General features: G+C 40.7%; 1 protein-coding gene across 1 annotated transcript in view; it reads right to left on the reverse strand.

The window, feature by feature from the left end:
* Positions 1 to 23744, reverse strand: part of WDR49 (WD repeat domain 49) — a gene marked incomplete at its 3' end in the record, with an annotated part of 157560 nt that extends 133816 nt beyond the window's left edge. The window contains 3 exon segments of the mRNA XM_053599684.1: positions 22060 to 22146; positions 22786 to 23018; positions 23621 to 23744. Coding sequence (XP_053455659.1) covers positions 22060 to 22146; positions 22786 to 22950 — 252 coding nt within the window.
* Positions 23745 to 24445: the final 701 nt, after the last annotated feature.

Here is a 24445-nt window from a genome sequence, read left to right on the forward strand (position 1 = left end):
GACTTTAAGCATAGAGAAAGAATTCTGATCCTAAAAACTCTCCAGTTGAGCCCAAACTATGAATTGTTTCTGAAAGCTCAGTCAATGCTGATCTTTTATTTTAAACTATAACATAATGACCTCAGTCAACCTCCTACCTATATTATCATCTCATTAATGAGGAAACAGTATAAAGCAGAATCTCAGTGTATTTTTTTCCCTGTGAGCTAGTAGTTCATTTTTATTTCTAAGAACAAGAAACTGTTCTGAAAAATACCACAACCATTTCTTTTATACAACCAAGAGTGTCGAATCACAAATACAGAATAAATAATGCATTTCTTCCCCAAACTAACGTAAGTTATGATGTAGTTTTATTCACATTAATAATGTCAATACTGGAGGAAGAGATGAGGAATTATGAAATTTGACAAAAAGCATCATTATATGGTCTAACTATAGTTTTATTACCAATTGTTCACCAGTTAGCCTTTTGGTTTGTTTTAAATTTGAAAATAAAGCCATGTTTTTGCCAAAACATTGGTTAAAATTCAACTTATTTCAAGAAGCATCACGCTTTTATCAATACATGGTTTATGTTTATTAACTCTATCATATGCCAGCTTGAATAAATTAAATGTACAATTAAAGTACTTGATCTTTTATATGAACTTAAAAGCACAAAGCATCCCCTGAATAACGTTCCTTGATTGCACCTGTGAGGTTTTTAGCTCTCTCCTCTTCCCCTTCACTCTTCTTGATTTCCGATGACTTTCACTTCTTTCTGTACCAGGGTGTGCCCACTGTTTAGTTCCAATTATTAGAAGGATTTGTGGTGTTTGTTTTCCTGTTTTTCAGCTACCTCACTTAGGATAGTGGTCTCCAGTTCCACCCAACTTGCTTCAAAACACATTAACTCATTTCTTTTTATGGCTGAGTTGTACTCTGTAGTAGACATATGTCACATTTTGTTAATCCACTCATGAATTGATGTGCACTTGGGTCTTTGTGAATTGTGCTCCAATTAACATTCATGTGGCAGTGTCTTTTTGATAAATTGACTCCTTTTCCTTTGGATAGACACCCAGTAATGGGATTGCTGGATTGAATGGCAGCCTTATTTTAAGTTCTTTGAGGAATCTCCATACTGTTTTCCATGGAGGGTCTACTAATTTTCAGCCCCACCAACAGCATATGGGCATTCCGTTCTCTCTTCATCAGCATCTATTGCTTTGTTTGTTTGTTTTTAGCTTTTGAATAATAGCCATTCTGACAGGAGTAAGGTGAGATTTCATTGTTGTTTAAATTTCAACTCCCTAATGATTAAAAATGTTGAGCATTTTTTCTTTTCTTTCTTTTTTTTTGCCATTTGTCTATATTCTTCAGAAAAGATTCTGTTCCTGTCTTTTGCCCATTTTCTGATGAGGTTGCTTTTTTCTTGCTAACTGAATTCTTTGTAGTTTCTAGATATTAGCCCTTTAACATATCATAGTTTGAAAATATTTTCTCATATTCTTTAGGTTGTCTATTTGCTCTGTTAACTATTTCCTTGGTTGTGAAGAGCTTTTTAATTTAATCAAGTCCCATTCATTTACATTTATTGTTGATGTAATTGCCCTCGGGGTCTTAGTCATAAATTCTTCACCTAGGCCAATGTCTAGAAGAGTTTTTGCTATATTTTCTTTTTTTAATTTATTTCCAATTAATATGAGGATACAAATGATTCAGATCGTATAAATCCTTTACTACATTTTATTCTAGAATTTGTTTGTTTTCATTTAAGTCTTTTATACATGGGGGGGTCACGGTGTAGGCCACACCTCCTGGGAGTGGGACACAATTACAAGAGGAACTTTACTTAACAACTGCAATCAGTGCAACCTAAGTCTTTGTACCCTCAATGAATCTCAAACAATACAAAAGAATTTTTTTAATCTTTTATACATCTTAATTTATAAAATTGGTGAGAGATAGGGATCCTGTTTCACTCTTCTGCATGTGACCCTCCAATTTTCCCAGCACCATTACTAAATAGGCCTTCTTTTCCCAGTGTATGTTGTTATCTACTTTGCTAAACATCAAAGTTGGTTGTAGGTAGATGGTTTTATATGTGGGTTCTCTGTTCTGTTTCATTGGTCTATGTCTCTGTTTTTCCACAAATACCATGCTGTTTTAGTTAGTATAGTTCTGCAGTACAGTCTCAAGTAGGCATCTGTCCACAACTCTTGACCCTCCGTTTGACAGTGGTACATGCTGGCTGCTGCCACCCTTCCATCATCTAAATGCATTAACTTTCACCACACAGCTAATTCTTGCCTTATCCACCCCCACAAGCAGGGTTCATTTCTTCTTTTCATCACTCTATACATATTCCACACTGGTAGGGAGACTGTGTGGTAATAAAGGCAGAGCTCTAAGCTCCAGCCTCAGTTATTACACCTCTGTATGTAGCACAGAGGATAATGTAAAGTGTGTAGAACACATTTATACTCAATAAATGTCAATACTCTGCTAAAGGATTTAGAGAACAGACGGACTAGAAACTGAGTCATCCTGCCACCAAAGACTGTTTTCTGAAAATTTAGCTAAATTCATGCATGCGTGCATGTGTGTGTGAGGCTGCAGAGGTGTTCATAATCACTGACTGGAGTAAACAGATCTTCCCTATTGGCTAGTAGCTAACTCAGTCATCCTAAGAGATGTCTCTGAGGACCGCGTGTAGGAGACCAGCAGCAGATGGCCCGAACCCCTCTCCTCCATGACCACGACCACCATGGTGGCAGGTGCTAGTTGAGGGTTTAAAATGAAGCCACTGTACACACTGTTTTAGCTGCTCTTCATCAGAGGCTCACCTTAAAAACTGTCCAAAGTGAGCCTGGTGGAAGTTTAACTGTTCCCAGAAACTGTGATTGTTTCATGTACATAAGGTCAACCTTTATTCATGTGAGTTTCCCACCTTCCACCTTGTTTTGAGCTGTTTGTGGTGCTCCCTGTGGTTTTAGGGGAGGCAAACATCCCAGCCTAGCTTCTGGGTCAAACATATTATAATTCCACAGAAAGAACGCTAAGATAATCTTTCACTCTGAATGAATTTACATATACTATGATTCAGTTGGTACAAACTCTGTGTTACATTCAATACTGCATAGCAAAGTAATTTACCTTTGAGCTGCTTTCAGAGAGGCATACACTGGGACACACACACACATATATATATATATATATATATATACATGTGTCAGTATATTTAAATTAGTACTATTTTAGTTAGCAGCTGGGTTTTATTCCTGAGTTTGCCACATAATATTGATGTGTTCATTGGCCAGTCAGAGCTCTCTCAGGGTTTGTAAAAAGCACCATTAAGTTCATCTGTATAAAAGGCCATCGTTATGTGAAGCAACTCTATATAAAACTACCCTGTGGCACACATTGGTTATCCGATTATTTCCTGAGGGAAATTCTCTAGAAGCTTACTGAATTAATTATTGCTGTTGAAGACACTTCCTCATCAAGCTGAATTCACAAGCATGTATTTAGTACATATTAGGAGTTTAGGAAATTTTATTTCATTATAAAACATAGAGCATAAAACAATTATTTTCTTGTTCCCTTCAATTGAAAATTTAATTATTATGGCTTTAAGAAAATACTCATTATCCCAATAAATGATGTGGTCTCATTTAAATGTAGACCTCCATACAAAAACTACTTCATAGGGTTTTTTAAAGACTTCTCCTTTAATTCCTATTAATCAATATTCTTTATTTTGTATTTTTGAGGTTAAAAAAATAGTACTCACACCTCTGTTATAACTCCTCTTCTAATAAAGCTAAAAAGTGGATGAGCCATTAGCAAACAAAATCTCATTCAGCTCTTCCTAAGATAATGTTTGTAAATTTATTTTCTATGTTCATTTAACTACTAAGAAAATAACCAGTTATTGTCTCCAATTGCTCTTGCAAGAACCAGAAAGCAAATATACCCAGGATGCCTGGTTGATGATCTCATTAAGCACAACTTTAGACTTTTTAAAAACCTTCCTGTTTTCCTGAATCCCTTTCAACGTATATCCTAAAAATAATTTTCTTTTGCCTACAAAGCATTTTCTGCAGTTACAGCCAGTTTTCAGGAAAAGCATTAACTGTAAAATTTCTTTTAGCCTCTGAGCTTTGAATGATTTGGATTTCACTGAAACTTATATGAAAACTGAGCTCTAAACCCAACTGCAAAACTCCGAAAATATCCCCTTTGTAAGAAACGTGACAGGGCTCACTGTCATTAAGAAAAGATTGTGTGGGCGGCGCCTGTGGCTCAAGGAGTAGGGCGCCGGTCCCATATGCCGGAGGTGGCGGGTTCAAACCCAGCCCCGGCCAAAAAAAAAAAAAAAGAAAAGATTGTGTGCTTTGAATTGGCAACATCTGAGTGGCCAACACATTTCAAAAATTATTTATTTTTGCACAAAATAATCCATGTTTGAAAATACAGATATGCTAAAAATTAAAATCACTCATCAGCCTTTCAGATTTTTTTTCTAGGAAGAAATAGAAATGATTGCATATTATTTATAAAATAGTGTAACGCTGTGCTCATCTTTATATCTTGCCTTTTCCATTTATTTCATACCATGAAGCTCTGCCTCTCACCATATATATGTCTTTATCCTTGTTTTTAATGTTTGCACAGAAGTCTCTGGAGAAGATGTATGATTATTTACTATATTCTGCTAGTAAAAATTTCAATTGCCCCCAATGCTTTAGGCTTTTATTATATATAAACTACCTTGTGGCACACATTGGTTATCCAATTATTTCCTGAGGTAAATTCTCTAGAAGCTTACTGAATCAAATAATTTGTAGATTCTTAAAGTTTTTCACATATCTTGCCAAATCCGTCCTCTAAAAGGTTGAACAAATTTACAAGCCTATAAACAAAGTATGAAGTTGCCTATACCCAAGACCCGCCCCCCAAGCTGAGGCATCATTCTTCTTAAGATTCATCACTTGCTTGCTAAAAAATAGATCCCATAAGCCTAAATATTTACATGACTTCTGGTAGAGAAAACAGGCAATACATTCCCAAAGCTTGCGGTTAACTCTATCTTTGAAAATCTGGAACCCTTAGAAATGTTGGAACCCTTAGAAATGTTGCTGAGATTTCTTTTTCTTTAATGCCTTCCTATGGTAATATTTAATAATTAAATGAGGAAAATAATATTTTCCCCTACTCTGTAAATAAGGAGTTCTCCAGACAAGCATAAAAATGTCAGGTTAAAAATATGGCAAGAGCACAATCCAACCGGATCAGAAATATGGGTGTTTTCTGCTCTGTCACAGTTGGCAGCAGGCTGGCACGCCAGTGACCCAAGATTCACTGCTCTCATTCATTGCTGAATATTTGCTTCTAGATCTGGAAAATAAATTCCAAATTGTGAGTTGTAAGCCACCAGGAGAAATATGACCATGCCTCCACCCATCCATGCATTGATAAATACACACCCAGCGTGTGCACCAAAGGAAGCAGCATGCCCTGGTTTATCTGTTCACTAATTAAACTAATATTTATTAAGTGATTGTCCATGCCAAACATTGTTCTAAACATTCAGTACTAACATTGGACAAAACAGACAAGACCGATGCTCTTCAAATACCCACACTTCGGTGGTAAGCCCAGGTATGCTGGTCACGACCAATGACACAAGTTTCCACGTTATCAAAAGTAATAAGATTACAAGCACTAACTACTGTTTCTCCTAAGTTTTAACTGAAAGTAGCCTTTAAGCTAAAATATTCCATAAATAGTAATCTTCTATAGACTAGACACCTCTCTATGGTTTGTCAGATTTTTACTTTAGCTCAATGGAATTCTGCACGGATTTTTTTCTCTGCATGAAAAATAATTTATAATAGGATTTCAAAATCTTGTTTTCTCCTGAATGTGCTAGTTTCATTAACCTTTTCACCAAAATTATAGTAGCCTAGAACTCCTGAGCTCAAGGGATCCTCCCACCTCATCCTCCCAAGTAGCTGGAACTATAGGGACATGTCACAACAGCTGGTGCAAAATTAATTTTTTATTGTCAGACGTACAGCATGCTTTTTAGCTAATGTTCTGTGACAGCTGAATGAATATACACTATCAAAATACATCCTTTCCCCCATCACTATAATGAAATTTAAAATTAACATGCTGCTTTCTCATGTTTCTTTCTGATGGATTTGCGTCAACTTCCCTCGGTTACAAAGCGTCTTGGTTATGAATATGTATTAGGGTTTGCCGTCAAACCCTGTGAACATCTTCTGGAGCAGAAGATTAGATATGTTTTTTCAAAAGCAGGGCATCAGCTTGTATCATCTCCCACAGTTTTCCCCTACCAATGAGCATTCACGGGAGACGGAACAACAGAATAGGAGAGATCAGTCTGCTGGCTGAGGTTCACAGCGCTCTTTTTTTTTTTTCCCTGCTTTAGTGGGTTCTAGCTGGCTTTAATTTTCATTTACACTATGATATCAATGGCTCAAGAGCCCACCAATTCAAATGCAGTTTAAGTTTTGTGACTAACACAGACACAAGCCTTGATTTCCAGTACTGAATTTAAGATTTAGACCCAAACTCTCCGAAACCAAAAATACAATAGTTAGATTTCCTATCCAGCTGGTGAATGAGAAGTGAATTGGAGCTGTGTGGGGTGGGAGGGATCAATAAAGCTATCTTTCTCTTTTAAGTAAAGATGTTCATCATCCCTGAGAAATGGGATTGTTCTTATCATTTTCCTCTAAGTCTATGGAAGTCATCACTTCTCTGCTACAGATTTAAGAGGCTGTTTATCCCTACCATCCGTTTTTGCCTCAGCTGGAAACTTAAGGGGAAAAGCCTGACCAGTGACATGGTGTCTCTAGCAGGCAACTGAGCTCCACTGATCTTTATTTGGAAATCTCACTGCAACAACATATTTCTTTAAAACATTTCTATCCTTTTGTTGGAAACCATAAGATTGAAGCAAAGAGTTTCATGCATTCATGGAATCATAGATGAATACTGTGTTAAAGCTAGGAAAGTGTTTAGGGAATATGTACCAAATTCTTCATTTGAAAGGAACAAATTGAAGCTCAGAGAGATTAAAAAAAAAGACTTCTCTGTGGTCACATAATTCATTTTTGGTAGATAGGAGCTCAGAACCAAGAATTTCCAATTTCTAATCATTTTTACCACACCACAAAAATATCAACTTCAGCAAAACTGGATCATCTTTAGGATAATGGTCATCAACAAACAAAAAATAAAATAATAATAAATGAGGTTTCAAGGTGTACTCCCAAATAATCTCACACCATTTTGATAAAAGCTATCGGTTTAGAACCCTACGCCATTAAAACAGTATACCTAAATTTTATACGTGAACTTAGAATCAATAAGGTAAGCATAAAACCACTAGAAATTCAGGAAGAGTCTAACCCGGGTCTAAGAGGAAATGTGTCACCTGTCATCAGCTGTTTTCTGCTCTTGCATCTTCAGTCCAAAGATTGAATGTTGACCTGTCTCTGGCCCTGTCCTCGCTCCTTTGGTGTGCCATCCTTTCATCCCAGTGTGCCGCAGAAGGAAAGCCCTGGAGAGCATCTTTGTTGTGTCCATACCCAGGCTGCTGGGCACTGATGGATCAAGGTCATCCACACGGGCAGAATGGTGCCATGGAAATAAAACACGTGATCTCCAACCCCAAGGGTCCCTGGATGCTGTGAGCGATCCCTCCTTATCTCCTTCCTCAACTCTCACCCTCTTTCTTCACTTTCTTCAGATTCCTACTTCATCATCTCCTTGTCCACTCCTAACAGAGAAGTTTAGCTCTTGATTTACAACAACAGTAAAGATGCAGGAGGAAGAAGAGGAAGAGGAGTCACGGGGACATCCTCGGGGCTCTGCACCACGGTGTCTATCGCTATCTCCGTTTCCCCCGTGACAACAGAGCTGCTCCCGTGTTCAGACGTGTCCTTCTTGCACTACATCAGAAACTCTCTTCTGTTATCTTCCTCTTGGTCTCGGTTGACTACTTTTCATCCCATGCAAACACGACCAAGTCATTTGAATCATTAATAATTTCCCCTTTGGGCGGCCCCTGTGGCTCAAGGAGTCGGGTGCTGGCCCCATATGCCGGAGGTGGTGGGTTCAAATCTGGCCCCAGCCAAAAACAGCAAAATAATAATAATAGTAATAATAATAATTTCCCCTTAACATTGTCATCTGCTTTTAGCTCCTGTCCCAACCTTCTTTCAACAGACAGCTTGAAACCATCACGTTCACGCATTGTCTCAACTTCCTCACCCCCAACTCAGCCTCAGGCCTTTTAGCTCCTTTTCCTTCCCCTTCCCTGAAGCTGCGCTCCTCAAGAAGACTTAAAATCTTACAGCTAAATCTTTTAATGCTTTCTTTCCAGTTCTTACCTGAAAAAGTAAAAAAAAAAATGTACCAGGTTAACAGTTGATACCAGAATATCTTTGTTTGAGAAAATACTGTGGGATTCCTCCTCAGCTGGGAAATGAAACGTAAGGTCTGGTCAACACACCAGTCACTGAAGAAAGAAAGGGGCCAGGTTGCTCCGAAAGAAAAAAGAAAAACATGGAATTTGTTTTTATTGATGTGGTTTTGTTGTTTAATTAGAGGAGGAAAGAAGAAAATGGTGGCCGAAAAGGGAGGTGGGGAGGACAGGAGAGAGCAAGGTGGCAGAAGGCGGCAAGGCGACGATGGGCCCTCAGGAAAAGCCCCGCGGGCCTGGAAGTGTCGGTGTCATTGTGTTTCAGACATGCAAACATTTCTCACCTGTGCCCCACTCCACCCCATATCCACTTTCCAAAGTCCTTCAGTTGCATCCAGTATACTTGTAAATGCTTCCTGGAGGGAAAGTCCAGGCAGCTGAGTAAAGAGCCGAGTCTTAGGCGTGTTACTCTAACGGGACAGAGATGCCTACTGTGGTGGAGGAAGAGCGGAGGGTGACTTTGAACGTGCAGAACTTGAGAAGGGCTCTGAATTTCCAGAGCACGGGGAGTTCAGGCTAATGTTTCCATTATCTCCAAGTCTGGAAAACTCCCACCCATGAGTTATTAATACTTGTTTTAAAAAATGCACCGTGGTTTATTCCACCACTGTCCTATGCATGAATCTGTAGACTGTTTTTTCCCCTAATTTTTAATTCTGAAAATTTTGAAGCCCAAGGAAAAGAGGAAAGAAGGCTTCCTCTTGAGGGAAGAAGATACGGATTTGTTGCTTTGAGAGGTCCATGTAAGACTTCCAAGTCGAGGGGTCTAGAGGGCAATTGGATGTACAAGTTTAGTGGTCAGAAAAGCGGTCTGGATAAGGATGTTTATTTGTGCATCCCCAGAAATTACACCATGGTCGAAGCCAAGAAATGGGATTGCATAAATCAGACAGCACATGTGAAGTGAGAAGAGAAGAGGTGAGGAGGCGGAAGGCTAAGGCAAACCAGCATTTAGGGGATGCACAGAGAGAGTGGTACCCACAGAGGAGACGGAGGAGTGATCGGAAAGGTCACCAAGAAACAGGGTTGTGAAGTGAACCAAGAACAGCAGGTGTTATGAGGAGTAGGGAAGAGCCAACAGAAGCAAGTTCTGCAGAGACGTACGTTAGAAAGTGTATCACTCGGGTAGGAGCTTCCAAACTGGGACATACGGAAACATTCACCCAATCTAACACAGTACACCTGCTAAACAAATCAGAATGCTCTCCAGGAACTGATATTGAGACGCAGAGCCAACAAAATTAATAGATAACAGAGAATAAAGGTATGTTATCTTTTTATGTGAGAAAGAGAAAGTAAAAAATATATACAGAGACACACAAATAACATGTATTTAAAACACAAAGTGCACAACACGAGAATGTTAAGAAAAGGAAAGGAACAGAGTGACGTTTTTCTAACTATGCATTTTTATAGAGCTTTTGACTTTCAAACTATAAAAACTATTTTACATAGTCAATAAAATAAAATTAAAGCGAAGACTTTTTATACTGTAAAAGTTAACATACACTAACCTAACCCTGTAACAAGATGATAATACAATCATATGGTAAAATAAGTTAATTTTAATATAACCTATAAACCCCGTTCTCTGAGCTACAGACCCTTAGTGCAATATAAGAACAAAAACTACTGCAAATACGTCTTGAATTTTTTTCTTTAGCGTGGTATTGATGTGACCATTCTTAAACCATTGGTATGTATTATAGAATATAGCATATGAGTCAACATAATAATGCCTCTGCAACAAAATCTCAAAATATGACAGAATAGACATACAAATGATAAGATGTAGAATGGCAGAGGGGGAGGAGGACCCTATGGTGTTGGAATTGAATTGCAGGTATTAAAATAAATTCATTGTTTTAAAAAGCGTTTAGCAGATGAAATATATATATATATATATACACACACATATGTGTGTGTGTGTGTGGATGATGGATAGATAGATAGATAGATATTTAATTCTGTGAACCAAAGGGACAGAAACAGGTCCATCAATGAGAACACGCCATCCAGATCCTGTTTCTCCAAATACCAATAAATAGAACTGCAGATGCCTGGAGAAATGGCTGGTTCTATGTCTTGAGTAGTAACATTATTTTGCCAGAAAGCAAGAAAGTAATAAAAGATTGGTGTAAATATATTAAAAGGACACAGGCACTGGCTTGAAGGAACTTACACTGTCCAAATTTGGGGCATTTTGAGAATCAGAAAGAATGAATAATGATAGTAATAGAAAATAACACATTTAGTGGAGTAAGTGAATTCATGAATCTGTAGTAAGACTTAAAACAGAGAGAAACCAGAAGACTGTATCTTATAGAGATGTGCCGTGTTAAAATAAAGAAAAGTCAATAGATTTTTAAATCACCGTTAAAAAAGTCACTGTTTCCGGCAAATGCAATCGATCAATGCTCAATCCGACAAGTGAAAGTTCGTTCAATATTCAGAATCAAAACATCACCCCACAGGTACCTCTATAACGAATAACTTCAATGTGGGATCCCACTTACAACATCACCAATGATGGGAGAAATTGCCATGATGTATGTCCTCATGCCACGCAAGGGGTCGACATAACTTTTATGCAATGTTCTTGCCAAAAGCAGTGAAGCTAAATCTAACAATGAAGAATCAATAAGAACATCCAAATGGTGGGATGTTCTGAAAAACTGTCATAAACTTTTCAAAAATGCCTATGTCATGAAAGATGAAAAAAGATTAGAACTCCTTGAGATTAAAGGAAGCCAAGGGGCCATGTCAACTGAAGGAAATATGCAATCCTGGGTTTGATTTTAAATCAAAAATGGAATTTTAAAAAATATATGCCAAAAGACATTACTGGGGCAAGTGGGGCCATCTTAACATGGACCTTTCCATTAGTCAATGCGTGCAGTTGGATTTCCTGAGTGTAATAATGGCATTGTGGTTACACAGTTGAGTGCCCTGTTCCTAGGAGATGTATATTGACTAATTAGAGGTAAACCGTCATGGGGCCTCTGAAACTGACATTTAAATGATCGTGATAAGGCCTGTGTGTACCACAGGGAGAGAAGGAAAATGAAGCAAACTGCTCACAGTTGTTGGCTCTAGATGAAGACAAGTCCACGGTACTCATCTCTCCACTTTCAACTCTTCTACGGGATTGGCAATTTTCAAAATAAAATTTCAGAGGGGAAACTACCAATTCCGCATTTTGTGTTTCCTGATTCAATACCTGTAATACCTATTCCCCACACCCAATCCGTCAGTGAGTTTTGGGCATTCTGGCTTCTGAATGTCGTTTGAATCTCTCGCGGGTCTCTTTTGCATGGGCAGCCCTAGATGGCAACCTGAATGTCAATCCCTCCAAAATCCTTCGCCAGATCCCACTTAGGTTCCCACACTGTTCTCTTCCTCTGAAAGTGCCATTACACCCTGGAACCCTCCCTGAGAGAAGGACTGGGTCTATGTGGAATTCAGTTGCCACGGGGCAGACATTATCAATAAACATCTGCTATAAAAATGAGGGAATGTACTGTAAAGAGATCCTTCTGTCTTGAGAAAGAGATGCCTACCTATTTTACAGGTATTAGCAAGCTTGAAGGGTCATAGTAATGAAGGATGATGGAGATTATAAGAATAATAATGTATAAAATAACTTTGGGAAATTAGAAATGTGCCCATAGAGTTAAGGCGAAGGCTTTTCATCAAGAGAAAAGAGACAAAAACTGGTTATTAGACCACGTGAGTGCAGTCCTGGCTCTGCCAGTCACTCAAATGGGAAAGGACAAGTTCTGACTTTCCGAGTTTTGTTTCCTTATCCACGAAACAAAGGCAGTAAAATAGCTCCTAATGGTGTCTCTCTTTCAAAGTTTACCTCAGTGGAAGGAAATTGATGGAGAAACACTATTTATTAATGGTAGAAGGAAGAAGTAACCATAAAAGTTACTGCTTTTAAATTCAGTACTATTTAAATCCAGCCCTGTCAGACATATTTTTAGAAGGCCATAGTCTTTATATTGACATACTGATTTTAATAACGTTTATCTTTGAATGATGGTGGAGATGAGATGCCCGAAGAGCCATTTGCTATAATCACAGGTTTATGTTTCTGTAACTGAGACCTGGACACACATAAATATACACATTTTGTGTTTTAGGATACGATTATACACTATTTGGTCATTTTCATGTTTTCAGTGAAGAGCAAATCTTGGCAATCTTAGATAGGTCTTCCTTATTCTTTTCAGTAGCAGAGCAAGAGAATACCATAATTTATCCATTTACGTATTAATGAATGTTTAGATTATTGTGAGTATTCCAGTTTATATAAATATTATAATCATATCTGTACATATTTTTTCTGCACATGTCAGGATGTATTTCGGTAGCTTGTAGATATGAACTGCTGGTTCCAGAAGTAAGCATGTGATACAGTTTACATTTTATGTTTGATATGAGCTGGAAAATTGCCTTTCAATGAAACTTTGCCAACTCATCATCTTAGTAACAATGCCTCTTTCCCTGATTATTTGCCAAGGGTGGATATAATTGATCTCTTTAACCTTTTCTAACTTCATGATTGTGAAAAGGACATCTTCTTTCTTGATTAGAGTTTCAGATCAAATTCCTAATGAACTTTAGTTTTTTCACTTGATTAGTAGCTAAGAAGGTGTAGAAATCCTTTTTACATGTATAAAATGTGATAATATATGTGAATAGGTTATATGTAAAATAAACCCACATGTAATATGTAGATGGGCACATTTGGAAAGAAATGCATAAAAAAATGCACTAAAAAATATTAAGAGTCGTTACCCAGGGAAGTGTAGTGGCTGAGTGCAGGCCTGGTAAGAGGGGAACTTCACGGTCAATTTGGTTATTTTTCCTTAAAATGAGATTAATCTGTTACTTCTATTTATTTTAATAAAATAAATAAAGGACCATAAATGAAGAAATGTTGTATACTGGCTGTACCATCTCTGTTTGTTTCTGCTTCTTCTCTTTCAAAAAATGTCCCTGCTTCTTTATTTTTTGTACCAACCCTTGCTGTGTCCCCTTCCCTCGGAGACTCTCCGTGAGGTCTGGTTCTGGACACCTCTCTTCCTTCTCCCGATACCTCACTTTCACCTTTGGTCTCTGCCCTCCAGAATCTGTGCTCGGATCCTCTCAGGCACACACGCTCATCACGTCCCAAACCTGCCACATGGCTACAAAAAACAATGGCATTGCCAGAGCACCAAGATGAAAGCCATGACAGGGACAGGCAGGGGAGTCTGAGAAGAGGAAAAAGTACCATGGTGGGGGGCTAATTCAGCCTCTGTGATGAGCAAAGACTTTTCTGAGGCAGGAGAGGTATTTAAACACGAGGTCTGAGAAGGAGCTAGCTAGGAAATTCTTGCAGTGGAAGAGAAATATTCCGACTTGAGGCATCAGCGTCTGGTGGGGCCTAAAACAGGAATACATTTAAGTAAATGTAAAAGGATCAATGTGACTGGAACACCTGGGGAATGTTCCAGGGTCAGGTAGCCTGTGAGGGGCTTGTTGGCACCATAAACCCAGACTGAAGGTGTATGTGCTGGGAGTGGTGCCAGAGGGTTGGACAACAGGCAGAAAATGCCCCAAAAGAAACAGATGCTACCACACTTTACAGTCCTAGGAAAGGAATATAAAAAGAGATGTCCTATACCAGACGGGAAGGAAATATTTCTGTTATCTCTGGGGCCGAGAAACAGTGTGGCCTCTGGGCTCCAAGCACCAGTGGTCTGTTGCATTTCCAGGGACACAGAGGGGCTGAAAGCAACCACTTGGCTAAATACACCTGGCAGAAAGTGAGAAAGCAAAACAAGTTAGTAGGAAACCGTGAGAAGGGGGAGGCTGGGACAGCACTGTCCAGCAGAACTTGCCACAGTGGAGAAAACGTTGTATATTCTCTGCAGCCGCTGACCACGTGTGGCTATGGTACTTGAAATATGGCTGGTGCCTATAATAAATTATTTTTCTTTTTAAAGTTTATTAAATTCTTATTCAATTTAAATATCCACAGGTATCTACCCAGAAGAAAAAAGTCACTTTGCACTTGAATGTTTATAGCAGCTCAAGTCACACAATCACAAAGATGTGGAAACAACCCAAGTGCCCGTCAACCCAGGAGGGGACTAATAAACTGTGGCCTGTGTACACCATGGACTTCTGCTCAGCCATAAAGAAAGATGGAGGCTTTGCGTCTTTTGTATTCACCTGGATGGATTTGGAGAACATTCGCCTAAGTAAGTATCTCACTAATGGAAAAGCAAGCATCCCACGTATTCAGTACTAATCTGGAAATAGTAGATCAGCAACTACAGGGCCACACAAGAGAAAAACACAACTAACCAAGAAGTGCGGGAGGCAGAAGGGATGAGTGCCCACCTGTCAGAGATAGTGTCGGGCGTATGGCTCACTCCTTGGGTGAAGAACTCAATTACAACAAAGACTTTGGACTTTACCTTGCAAATTTTAATAATGTACCCTAATACCCTCTTACTAACCCAAAATAAAAAATTAAAATTAAAAAACAGCCACATGTGACTCGGCGCCTGTAGCTCAAGCAGTTAAGGCGCCAGCCACATATACCAGAGCTGGTGGGTTTGAATCCAGCCTGAGCCTGCCAAACAACAATGACAACCACAAACAAAAAATAGCCGGGCGTCGTGGCAGGTGCCTGTAGTCCCAGCTACTTGGGAGGTGAGGCAAGAGAATCGCTTAAGCCCGAGAGTTGAAGGTTGCTGTGAGCTGTGACGTCACCGCACTGTACCCAGGGCGACAGCTTGAGGCTCTGTCTAAAAAACAAAACAGCCACATGCAACATGTATTGGACAGTGCAGGTCTGTAGCGAGACTCCTAGACCACCTGGCCTCTGGTGAGATGTACACATTGGGAGGTGAAGGAGCAGAGAGTGGCAGTGTCCAGAAAATCAAGATTTCATGAGAGTCATACCCAAAAAATGGGGGTGAGACACTATGAGGGAAGAACTTTCCTTAGCAATGAACCTTCCTTAGCAAGTGGAGACATAACCTTGGGAAAAGTCAGAAACCACTACGGGGCAATGGGGAGGCCTCCGCTTTCTAGCAACGGAGCTGGTGGCATCTTGTGACACCTGCGTTGTGCTGTCCTTGGTGAAATGTGACAAATGTGAAGTCGACATGGCACAAATCATAGTCCTTTTATTGTCCATTTTTTTCCTTTTTCTTGTTTAATTCTGAGGAAATGTTAAAACATAGCAAGGCCCGTGATCCCCAGGCTAAGCTACCGTCCTTACTGCAAACAAGCAGCAGCAGGTGTCCTTGGCTTCTGCCTTCCTCCTTTATAAGGATCTTCCTGGCTGCACTTGCAACTAAGTTTAAGGATAAAACATTTGTTCACCAGGGCGGCGTCTATTGCTCAGTGGGTAGGGCACTGGCCCCATATACCAAGGGTAGTGGGTTCAAACCCGGCCCCGGCCAAACTGCAACAAAGAAATAGCCGGGCATTGTGGTGGGCGCCTGTAGTCTCAGCTACTTGGGAGGCTGAGGCAAGAGAATTTCCTAAGCCCAGGAGTTGGAGGTTGCTGTGAGCTGTGATGCCACAGTACTCTACAGAGGGTGATAAAGTGAGACTCTGTCTCTAAAAAAAAAAAAAAAATTGTTCACTAAAAACACCTTGTCCAGATGAATTTCTATAAGTGCCTTTATAAAAGTACCCCAAGAATTTGTAAAAGACATGAAGCTATTAGAGCTTGTCACCAACCTCAACACAAAGGCAGCACGCTTAGGAAGACCCCTTTCTCATTTGCTTTGATTGGCACATCAGTTCCGTGAGGTCTGGTGATGACATCACTCACTATCGACCCCTGTGAACTTTAACAAGTCAGACAAAACCACGAGGGACCCCGCTGCACTCTGACCGTGCCGGCATCAGTGGTATTAGGTTAGCCTTCAACTGTCACCCCACCGCCAAGGAGGGGGACCTGAGAGCCTCACTGGTTTTCTGCCACCATCCAAACTGGGTGTTTTGCTTCCACTAACGTGGCCGGCTGAGGAATGCTCTGAGCTGCCACCTTTGCTCAGCAGGTGATGAATTGACTGAGGCTGCTGGATGCACTTTGCCCTACGTCACTGAGTTAAAGATTAAGCTTTACCGGTTCACATTCTCACAAGTCTCCATTGAAATCCTTTTAGAAACCATAATTTTTTTTAAGCCAATGGGTTATTTTTTTCATTCTTCAACCCTGACTCTACATTGATTTTATAGTAGAAGTTGTTTATTATTTGCTGATTATTCATTAACTTCAAGTTAGCAGGCACAGCACCTGCATGTTTTAAACAAGCTTGGGTGGTTATACGAAGTCTTTATTTTTTTGGATTCATGTTCCTTACAGGAACATCCCAAAGGAAGGGAGTTTACCTTTTGCCAAGCAACAGGCTGGAGAGTTGACAATTCGCCCAGGAGTTATAGCTCTGCCCTGTGGAGGGATGCGAATATTTTTGAACCTCTGTATTATGTGTAAATGGGAAGTAAAAATGTTCACCCTGCCTACATTTTAGGCTGGTGAGGGGATCAAATAACATGTCTACAGAAGTGTTTGAATAGATCTTACCACACCTGAAAGTTATTACATTTTTATTCATTGTTTTTACCTCCACTGATTTCCACAGAGAGTTTTAGTTCAGTTTTAGAAGGCACTCAGGCAAGAAGGCTATTAAAGCAAAGATAAAAGAATGAGAGTCAGATAAGTAAAAGTGTTCCGAAAAACCCAAGTGAAGCAGAGTTGTATCAGCTGAGCACTAACTTTAGCTTCAAACCTCCAGGCGCTACAGCAAAACGCAGATCTCAATCAGGCCCTTGTCTTTCCTCAATATACAAAATGAAGCAAGCTGGCTCATGAGGAGAGGTGAAACTTTTGCCTCTGAGGTCTCAGCGGATCATGAGTGAGGTTGTTAACTGGCACACACCTGTGTCTCCTGCCCAGACGCCCTTGCAGTTAGGTGTGGCCACATGGCTGGGTTCTAGCCCCTGGGGTGTGAGCCTGGCCCCGGGGGGCCTCCCCTGCTGCCGGCTGCTGACCTGCAAGATTAGAGACACAAGGTTGAAGAAGCTCAGAACTCAGACCACCACGTGCAGCTGCTTTCTGATTAGAAACACCTACTTTCCACTTTCTGTGAACACGAAAAAACCTCCAACATGTTTCAGCTGCTTTATATTTTATACATGCTGCACACTGTATAAAAAATAAAGATCTTCTCATTTGGAACATTGTTGAATAAGCTAATAATTCAAGTTTTGTACTTTATAAGTTTTATCTAAGAAAAGTTTTTAAATGATCTTCATGGACCATTTCCTATTTTATCAGACACAAGAAAATCTGAAGGATCTGAAGAAAAAGAATAAAACAAAAATGGTGTTTGGGATGGTGGTGCCTAGAGTAGCAATAAGAGCAGCACGGGGCAGGAAGGGCTCTGGAGCATGAGGCGCAGCTGGGAAGGCCTATTCATTGGGGTACCTGACTTAGTAGTGATGGTGCAAAGGGCCAGAGGAGGCCTAGAGAAGACTAGATTCTTGATGAACTGGGAAGAAGCTTGACAGTTTAGAGCAGCAGTTCCCCACCTGTAGGTCGCGACCCCTTTGTAACAATGAAAATACATCGCAGCATTAGGAAGGTTGAGAATCACTGGTTTAGAAAGTAACGGGGAAGGGCCAATTCTGACTTTCTGTAACCCCTTGTCTGACCTTTTGGTTTCTTGGCACTACATTGGAAGGAGAGCTGTCTCAGGCCACAGCTTAAATACACAAACACTAGGGAAACCTGATGAGCAAAAAAAAAAAAAATCTGTGCATCTTTTTTTATGATCTCTGCCGCCACAGATGAGCAAAACAGTTCTCAAATAACCTGCATGTGGCCTGTGGGCCACAGGTTGGATACCCCTGCTAAAACCTTGCCTGCCTGGCAGGGTATCAGAATTCTCAGCTTTGTTTTATTGAAGCAAATAAGCTTAGTTCATAGGCCCTGCTGTGGAATCCATCCAGACGTCTTCGGAATTTTATAAACATAATCAAGGTAGCCAGGCAGTGTGGCAGGCACCTGTAGTCCCAGCTGCTTGGGAGGCTGAAGCAGGAGGGTTGCTGGAACCCAGGAGTCTGAGGTTGCTGTGAGCTATGATGCCACAGCACTCTACCAAAGGCAACGAAGTGAGACTTGGTCTCAAAAAATAAAACAAAATGAAGATAATCAAGGATAAAGATATCAAATTTCTATAAATTTCATTATTTTGTTACTCAAGCACAATTTTACAACTTGAAGAATTGACTCTTGAATGTCTCTGGCCCCTGGGGATGAAGTTACACAGCGCACTGTGCTTGGGTTTCAGTCATCTGCAAGATAACTTCCTGTTCAGAATCCTCACAGGACGGCTTTGGGACCTCCCAGTGGGTTTTTATTGTGTTTATCTCACACTGAACCATTTTGACTCCTCCTACTTTGAGCATAATACCTCATGATTTACGTGTAGCCTGGGTTTCATTTCTAACTCTAGTTAAAGATTTAGCAGGGATTGAACCCACTGCCGCCAGGAGCAGACTGGGTATGCCAGCCCCTGGCTTTGGGCCCGCAGTCTGGGCCAAAACACAGTGCCAGGAGTTGATAGACACAGCCGCTGATAGAGGCCAATTGGGACCTGACCAAGAGAGTCCAGTGCAGGGTAAACTATGGTCTCAGACCATCAGGAAGCACATTCGGAATGCAAGGTGGAGCTCCTGACACACCGAGGTCAGCAGCGGAGAACGTGGGGACAGAGGCACGAGACGCCCCATGGCCCACACGGAGCAGACCAGCAGAAGCAGCTCTGTGTGGGTCATGCCCCAAAAGGCTTTCCCCAAACTCCATTCCTCTTAGACCATAATTCTTACTTCTCACCACTTCTATAAAATCAGCACGCCACAGCTACTCGTCCTCACATAATAGCTGGCTTTTGAAGTTTCTAAGAAAATGTAAACTATGGTTGACATCAATATAATATGAATATGCAGAGACCATGTCATTTCTCTAAGCCCAGCAAGTGCAACAGGCAAGTTTGAGACACGACCACGTTACAACTCTGTGAATAACGCACGTTTCTCTCCCTTCATCTGGATATATGGCTTTTTGACACCATCGTGTAAAGAAAAACTCACAAGGGACTTGCCTAGTCTTTCCACCCGGCTAACGTACTTGTTCCAAAGAAAAGGGTCAAGACCTCAATTAGAATCTTTTGCCTGCTCATAAAATGGGAAACAGGAGATGGAAGATGCTGGAAGTCTGATTTTCTTCAGGAAATGTCTGAATTAGAGTAGAAACATCAGAAGTAACATGGTTCAGTCTCCACTGATCAAATACGCCACGTCTGACAATAGCTGAGCGCCTCCTCTGTGGGGTGACACTCTTCCAGTTTATTCCAAATCATACCTTGTTTAATCCTCACAAGCACTCTATTACCCCATGTTGGAAATAACAGAACTGAGGCCCAGAGATGGTAGGGGATTTGCACAAATTCACATCGTAAGGGGCAAAGCTGGGAGCCAAATGCAGGCTGTCTGCCTCCTAGTTAACCAAGGCCAGGTGAGTCTGCCCTGTGGGTGCAGGGGCAGTGCCTGCCTTACTAAGAGGCATCCCTGCTGGGCGTGTATACTGTGCGCTATAAAACTTCCATCATGCAATGCAAAAACCCAAGGTCCTGTTTTTCAGCTCAGCATTGCCACTGCTTTATAACCCCTTGGCCACAAACAAGCAATATGTGTAAAAAGAAAAACAAAACAAAACAAAAAAGCAAGCAGAGTAAGAGATGAGGGATCTGGGGCCAGAATCGTGGCATTTCCAAGAACGTGTCTTCGGTAATTGGACCACAAATCACTGCCTCAGCATTCTCTGTTGCGGGAATGCCATTGAGGGCATGTTTTTCCTCCCACACGATCGGTGTCTGTGGCCTGCAAGCCCAGCACTTGTGACAGATGGCCTGGATTCCACCGACATCGTCCAGCATGTCTCCCTTCTCTGGGTGTCCCTGCTGAGCTTGGAAATCTCGTTGGCACAGGGGTCTGACGGTTTGTTAGGACTGGCTGCACAGTTGCCACTGGGTTGTTCCATTCTCTGTCTGCTGAGTACATTAAAAAATGGATGAACTTCATTTTTTCTTGAAAGTACAGCTGCAAAGTTCAATTTCCTTTTTACAAAACTGTCAACAGATTCTCTATGTTCAGGCAAGCTCTGAATTACATTCTCTTCTCTCCTTTGGTCTATGGATGCTTGCTTTTCCAACGGGCAATTTCAAAATAAGAAGCCTGGCTTTTAAAATGTTTTAAAATTTAAGAAAAATACTTAACATTGAATTTTCCAGTTTTACTTGAGTGCACTCAAGACTAATCTATAGTTTGAAAAGAATACCCGCCCCAACCTCTGCAGACTTTCTCCAACACTTTGGCTTTATAAAGTTGACTCTCCTAACAGGCTCTGCTTCTCAAATGCTCTGTGTTCTGGGCCCCAGAACCAGACCGCCACGTTTATGTTCATTCCAGAGTCAAAGCTGCCATCATCTGCTCTTACACTGTCCTGAATGTCCTTGAGATGTCAACACATTTGCTATGTCCATCAAAATACGCTAAACTCATTTGGGGCACTGGGCATGAGGCGTGCTGAAATCTTTCAGACAAACGGGGTTGGAATGACAGCAAATACATAAAGATTAAAATGAGAAAAGTGTAGGGCAGAGCATGCCTTTGCTATTAAATAGATAGATTCTATTATAAAGGAATGATTAATATTATCAGGACAAGTGGCATTTAGCTTGTTATACAAAATAGGGATTAACAGAGTTTCAGTGGTCAAACAAATCTTTTTGGATAGCTAAAGATTAAAATGTGTGCCACATATAGGCCAATATAATTGTTAGATTTTATCATGCTTTGTTAATTTTTTATTTTTTTTTGAGACAGAGTCTCACTATGTCACCCTCCGTAGAGTGCTGTAGCGTCACAGCTCACAGCAACCTCCAACTCTTGGGCTTTAGGGATTCTCATGCCTCAGCCTCCCAAGCAGCTGGGACTACAGGTACCTGCCACAAGCCTGTCTATTTTCTTGTTGTTATTTAGCAGGCCCGGGCTGGGTTCAAACTGCCAGCCCCAGTGTATGTGGCCAACGCCCCAAACACTGAGCTACGGGGACTGAGCCATGCTTTAATTTTAAAGTGGTATTTCTCAGGTTTAAGACCAACCTGAGCCAGAGCGAGACTTTAAAAATAGCTTGGCATTGTGGCGGGCACCTGTAGTCCCAGCTACTTAGGAAGCTGAGGCAAAAGAATTGCTTGAGCCCAAGAGTTGGAGGTTGCTGTGAGCTATGATACCAAGGCACTCTACTGAGGGTGACGTAGTGAGACTCTATCTCAAAAAAATAAATAAAGTAGTATTTCAAAATATGGTATGTTTATTTCAAATTAATACAGATAGATACTTTAAGAACCCCCACCCAGGACATACATTTTAGCAAATATAATGAAATAGAAAGGATGGAGGCTCATATCTACCTGAATTCCACAGCACAGAAAAGCACTTCTTCCTGTCCAAATTCCAAACTGGGAATGATTTTGATGCATGCTATTCATTCCACACAGCTGCAGAATTCCAAATTAACGCAGATCATTTAAATTCCTATGATTTATTTTCCATGTAGAATTAAAATGAAAGCTTCCAATTTTGTTTTTGTTGGCATTACTCCAGAATTTACAAAAGGAGTGGGTGGCTGCTCCCTCATGTGGGATCATGGGATAACCAAGTATCAGAAACAGCTTTTTAAAGGAGCTCTGCCAGCTGGGGTGAGGCAAGGGAATTTCCGCAAACTGGCTGTGAACATTTGCCCTTGCCAAGTCCTGGGTCCATTCTAAATGAAAAGCCAATTATTACTGGGGGTCTCCTGGGAGATTTGGTTTTCCTCACAACCATAATTTTCTGTTTTCCAAAAATATATTGATCTCTACGAAAAAATTTGTCCGAGAATAAATCATTCTTCCTCAATGGTTATGATACTCAAGCACAGCAATATCATTCTACATAACATTATTTGGTCCAGAGAACTGAGAGGCAAGGTCACGAAGCGCACCATGTTAAATCCAGGCCTGACCAATTATTTCCAATATCCTGCTATAAACTCTAAATATATATTTTTTTAATTTCAAAGGAAAATCTCTCTAGATTTCATTCTAGTCTTCTTCATGACCAACCCCCAAACTCTGGTGCGTGAGGGTCACACTTACCTCAAAGGCCCTGTGTATGTTGACAAAGTCCTCCACGCTGAGCTGGTTTTCCAGCAGGCTGGGGCTGTCGTCTCCATCGGCAATAATACCTTCTGGCCACTCAGAGTTTCTTGGCCCAGGCTGGGACCCAGGGTTTATCTCAAGTGCAGTATTTTGGCAGCTCATAATGGCTTCACCTCTTTTCAGAAGACTTTGACTATTTCTACATGTTTTTCCTTCCTTTCAACAGGTGCCTTTGAAAAAAAACCCGGCTTAGCAGTAGAATTCCAAAATCCACATACAAACCTTTCAAGGCCACATGATTAGGAAGCAAAGGGTTCAAGCCTGGGTGGGAAACAAAAGCCCTCAATCTCCTCACTTATTTGATTCCACTGTTTATTTTCTTTTTTTTTTTTTTTTTTTGTAGAGACAGAGTCTCACTGTACCGCCCTCGGGTAGAGTGCCGTGGCGTCACATGGCTCACAGCAACCTCCAGCTCTTGGGCTTAAGCGATTCTCTTGCCTCAGCCTCCCGAGTAGCTGGGACTACAGGCGCCCGCCACAACGCCGGGCTATTTTTTTTTTTTTTGTTGCAGTTTGGCCAGGGCTGGGTTTGAACCCGCCACCCTCGGCATATGGGGCCGGCGCCCTACTCACTGAGCCACAGGCGCCGCCCTCCACTGTTTATTTTCAAAGCCAGTTGATTGGTTTACAAACACCTCCTTGTTATGCTTTAACCTGGCTAGATAACAAGTGCAAAGCTCCCCCCACTTTTATACTAATTGACACAGAAACCAACTTCCAATTCACAAGCACAATGTGTCACAGAAATGACTTGGCAAAGTCCTTCCACTAACCTTGCTTCCACCCACACGCTGTGGTTTTCAACTCCGTTTTTGTCGTCCGGAGAAGGCAGACATTGCTGCTGTTCTCCCACCAAGGAAGTGCTGGCCTCATGGAGCCATCCTTCTCAGAAATGCTGAGATGTTTGTTTCCCTGTTCCTGACGCTTCTGTACGTTTCCTGGCAACCCACACAGGGCAACTAAAACTTCCCCTCTCCACCCTCCCAACTAATGACTGAAGGTTTGAGTATATAATGTGAAAATTGAAGGTTTTTTTTTTTTTCATTAATAAGGACAGTTCAGCCACTTTTACTTTTTCTTAAACTTGTATTATTTAAAGACAACGTTTACAAGTATACTTTCCATAAAGCAGGTTATATATTATGAAACAATATGATTAGCCGAAGAAAAGAGCATGAATTTCTGGAATTGCTTATGTATGCACAGAAAATGTGCTATTCGTATAGAATTAAGAATTCATTTTTTATAATCTCTTTGTTTTAGTTTCTATGTATTTAAAAAAGAACCGATTCAGAAAAGCTTCCAACTCATGGAAAATGTGGGAAACCACAGCACAACATATGATCATCTAATGATAAAACTGTTTGCTGTGTCATCACTGGTTTCATTACTAATAATGAAAATGTGGTGAAAAAGGAGAAAAGTTGCCCCTTTTTTAGTATTTACCATGTGCCGGGCACTATACTAAGACTTTATATTCATTATCTCATTTAAAATTAACAACAACCCTACAAAGCAGATATGACCATAATTCCCACTTCACAGATGAAGAAGAAAAAAATAAGGCAAAATCGCCTGGCTGATGCGCTCCGGAGGGG

This window comes from Nycticebus coucang, chromosome 8, assembly GCF_027406575.1.
Source record: "Nycticebus coucang isolate mNycCou1 chromosome 8, mNycCou1.pri, whole genome shotgun sequence".
Lineage (NCBI taxonomy): Eukaryota > Metazoa > Chordata > Mammalia > Primates > Lorisidae > Nycticebus > Nycticebus coucang.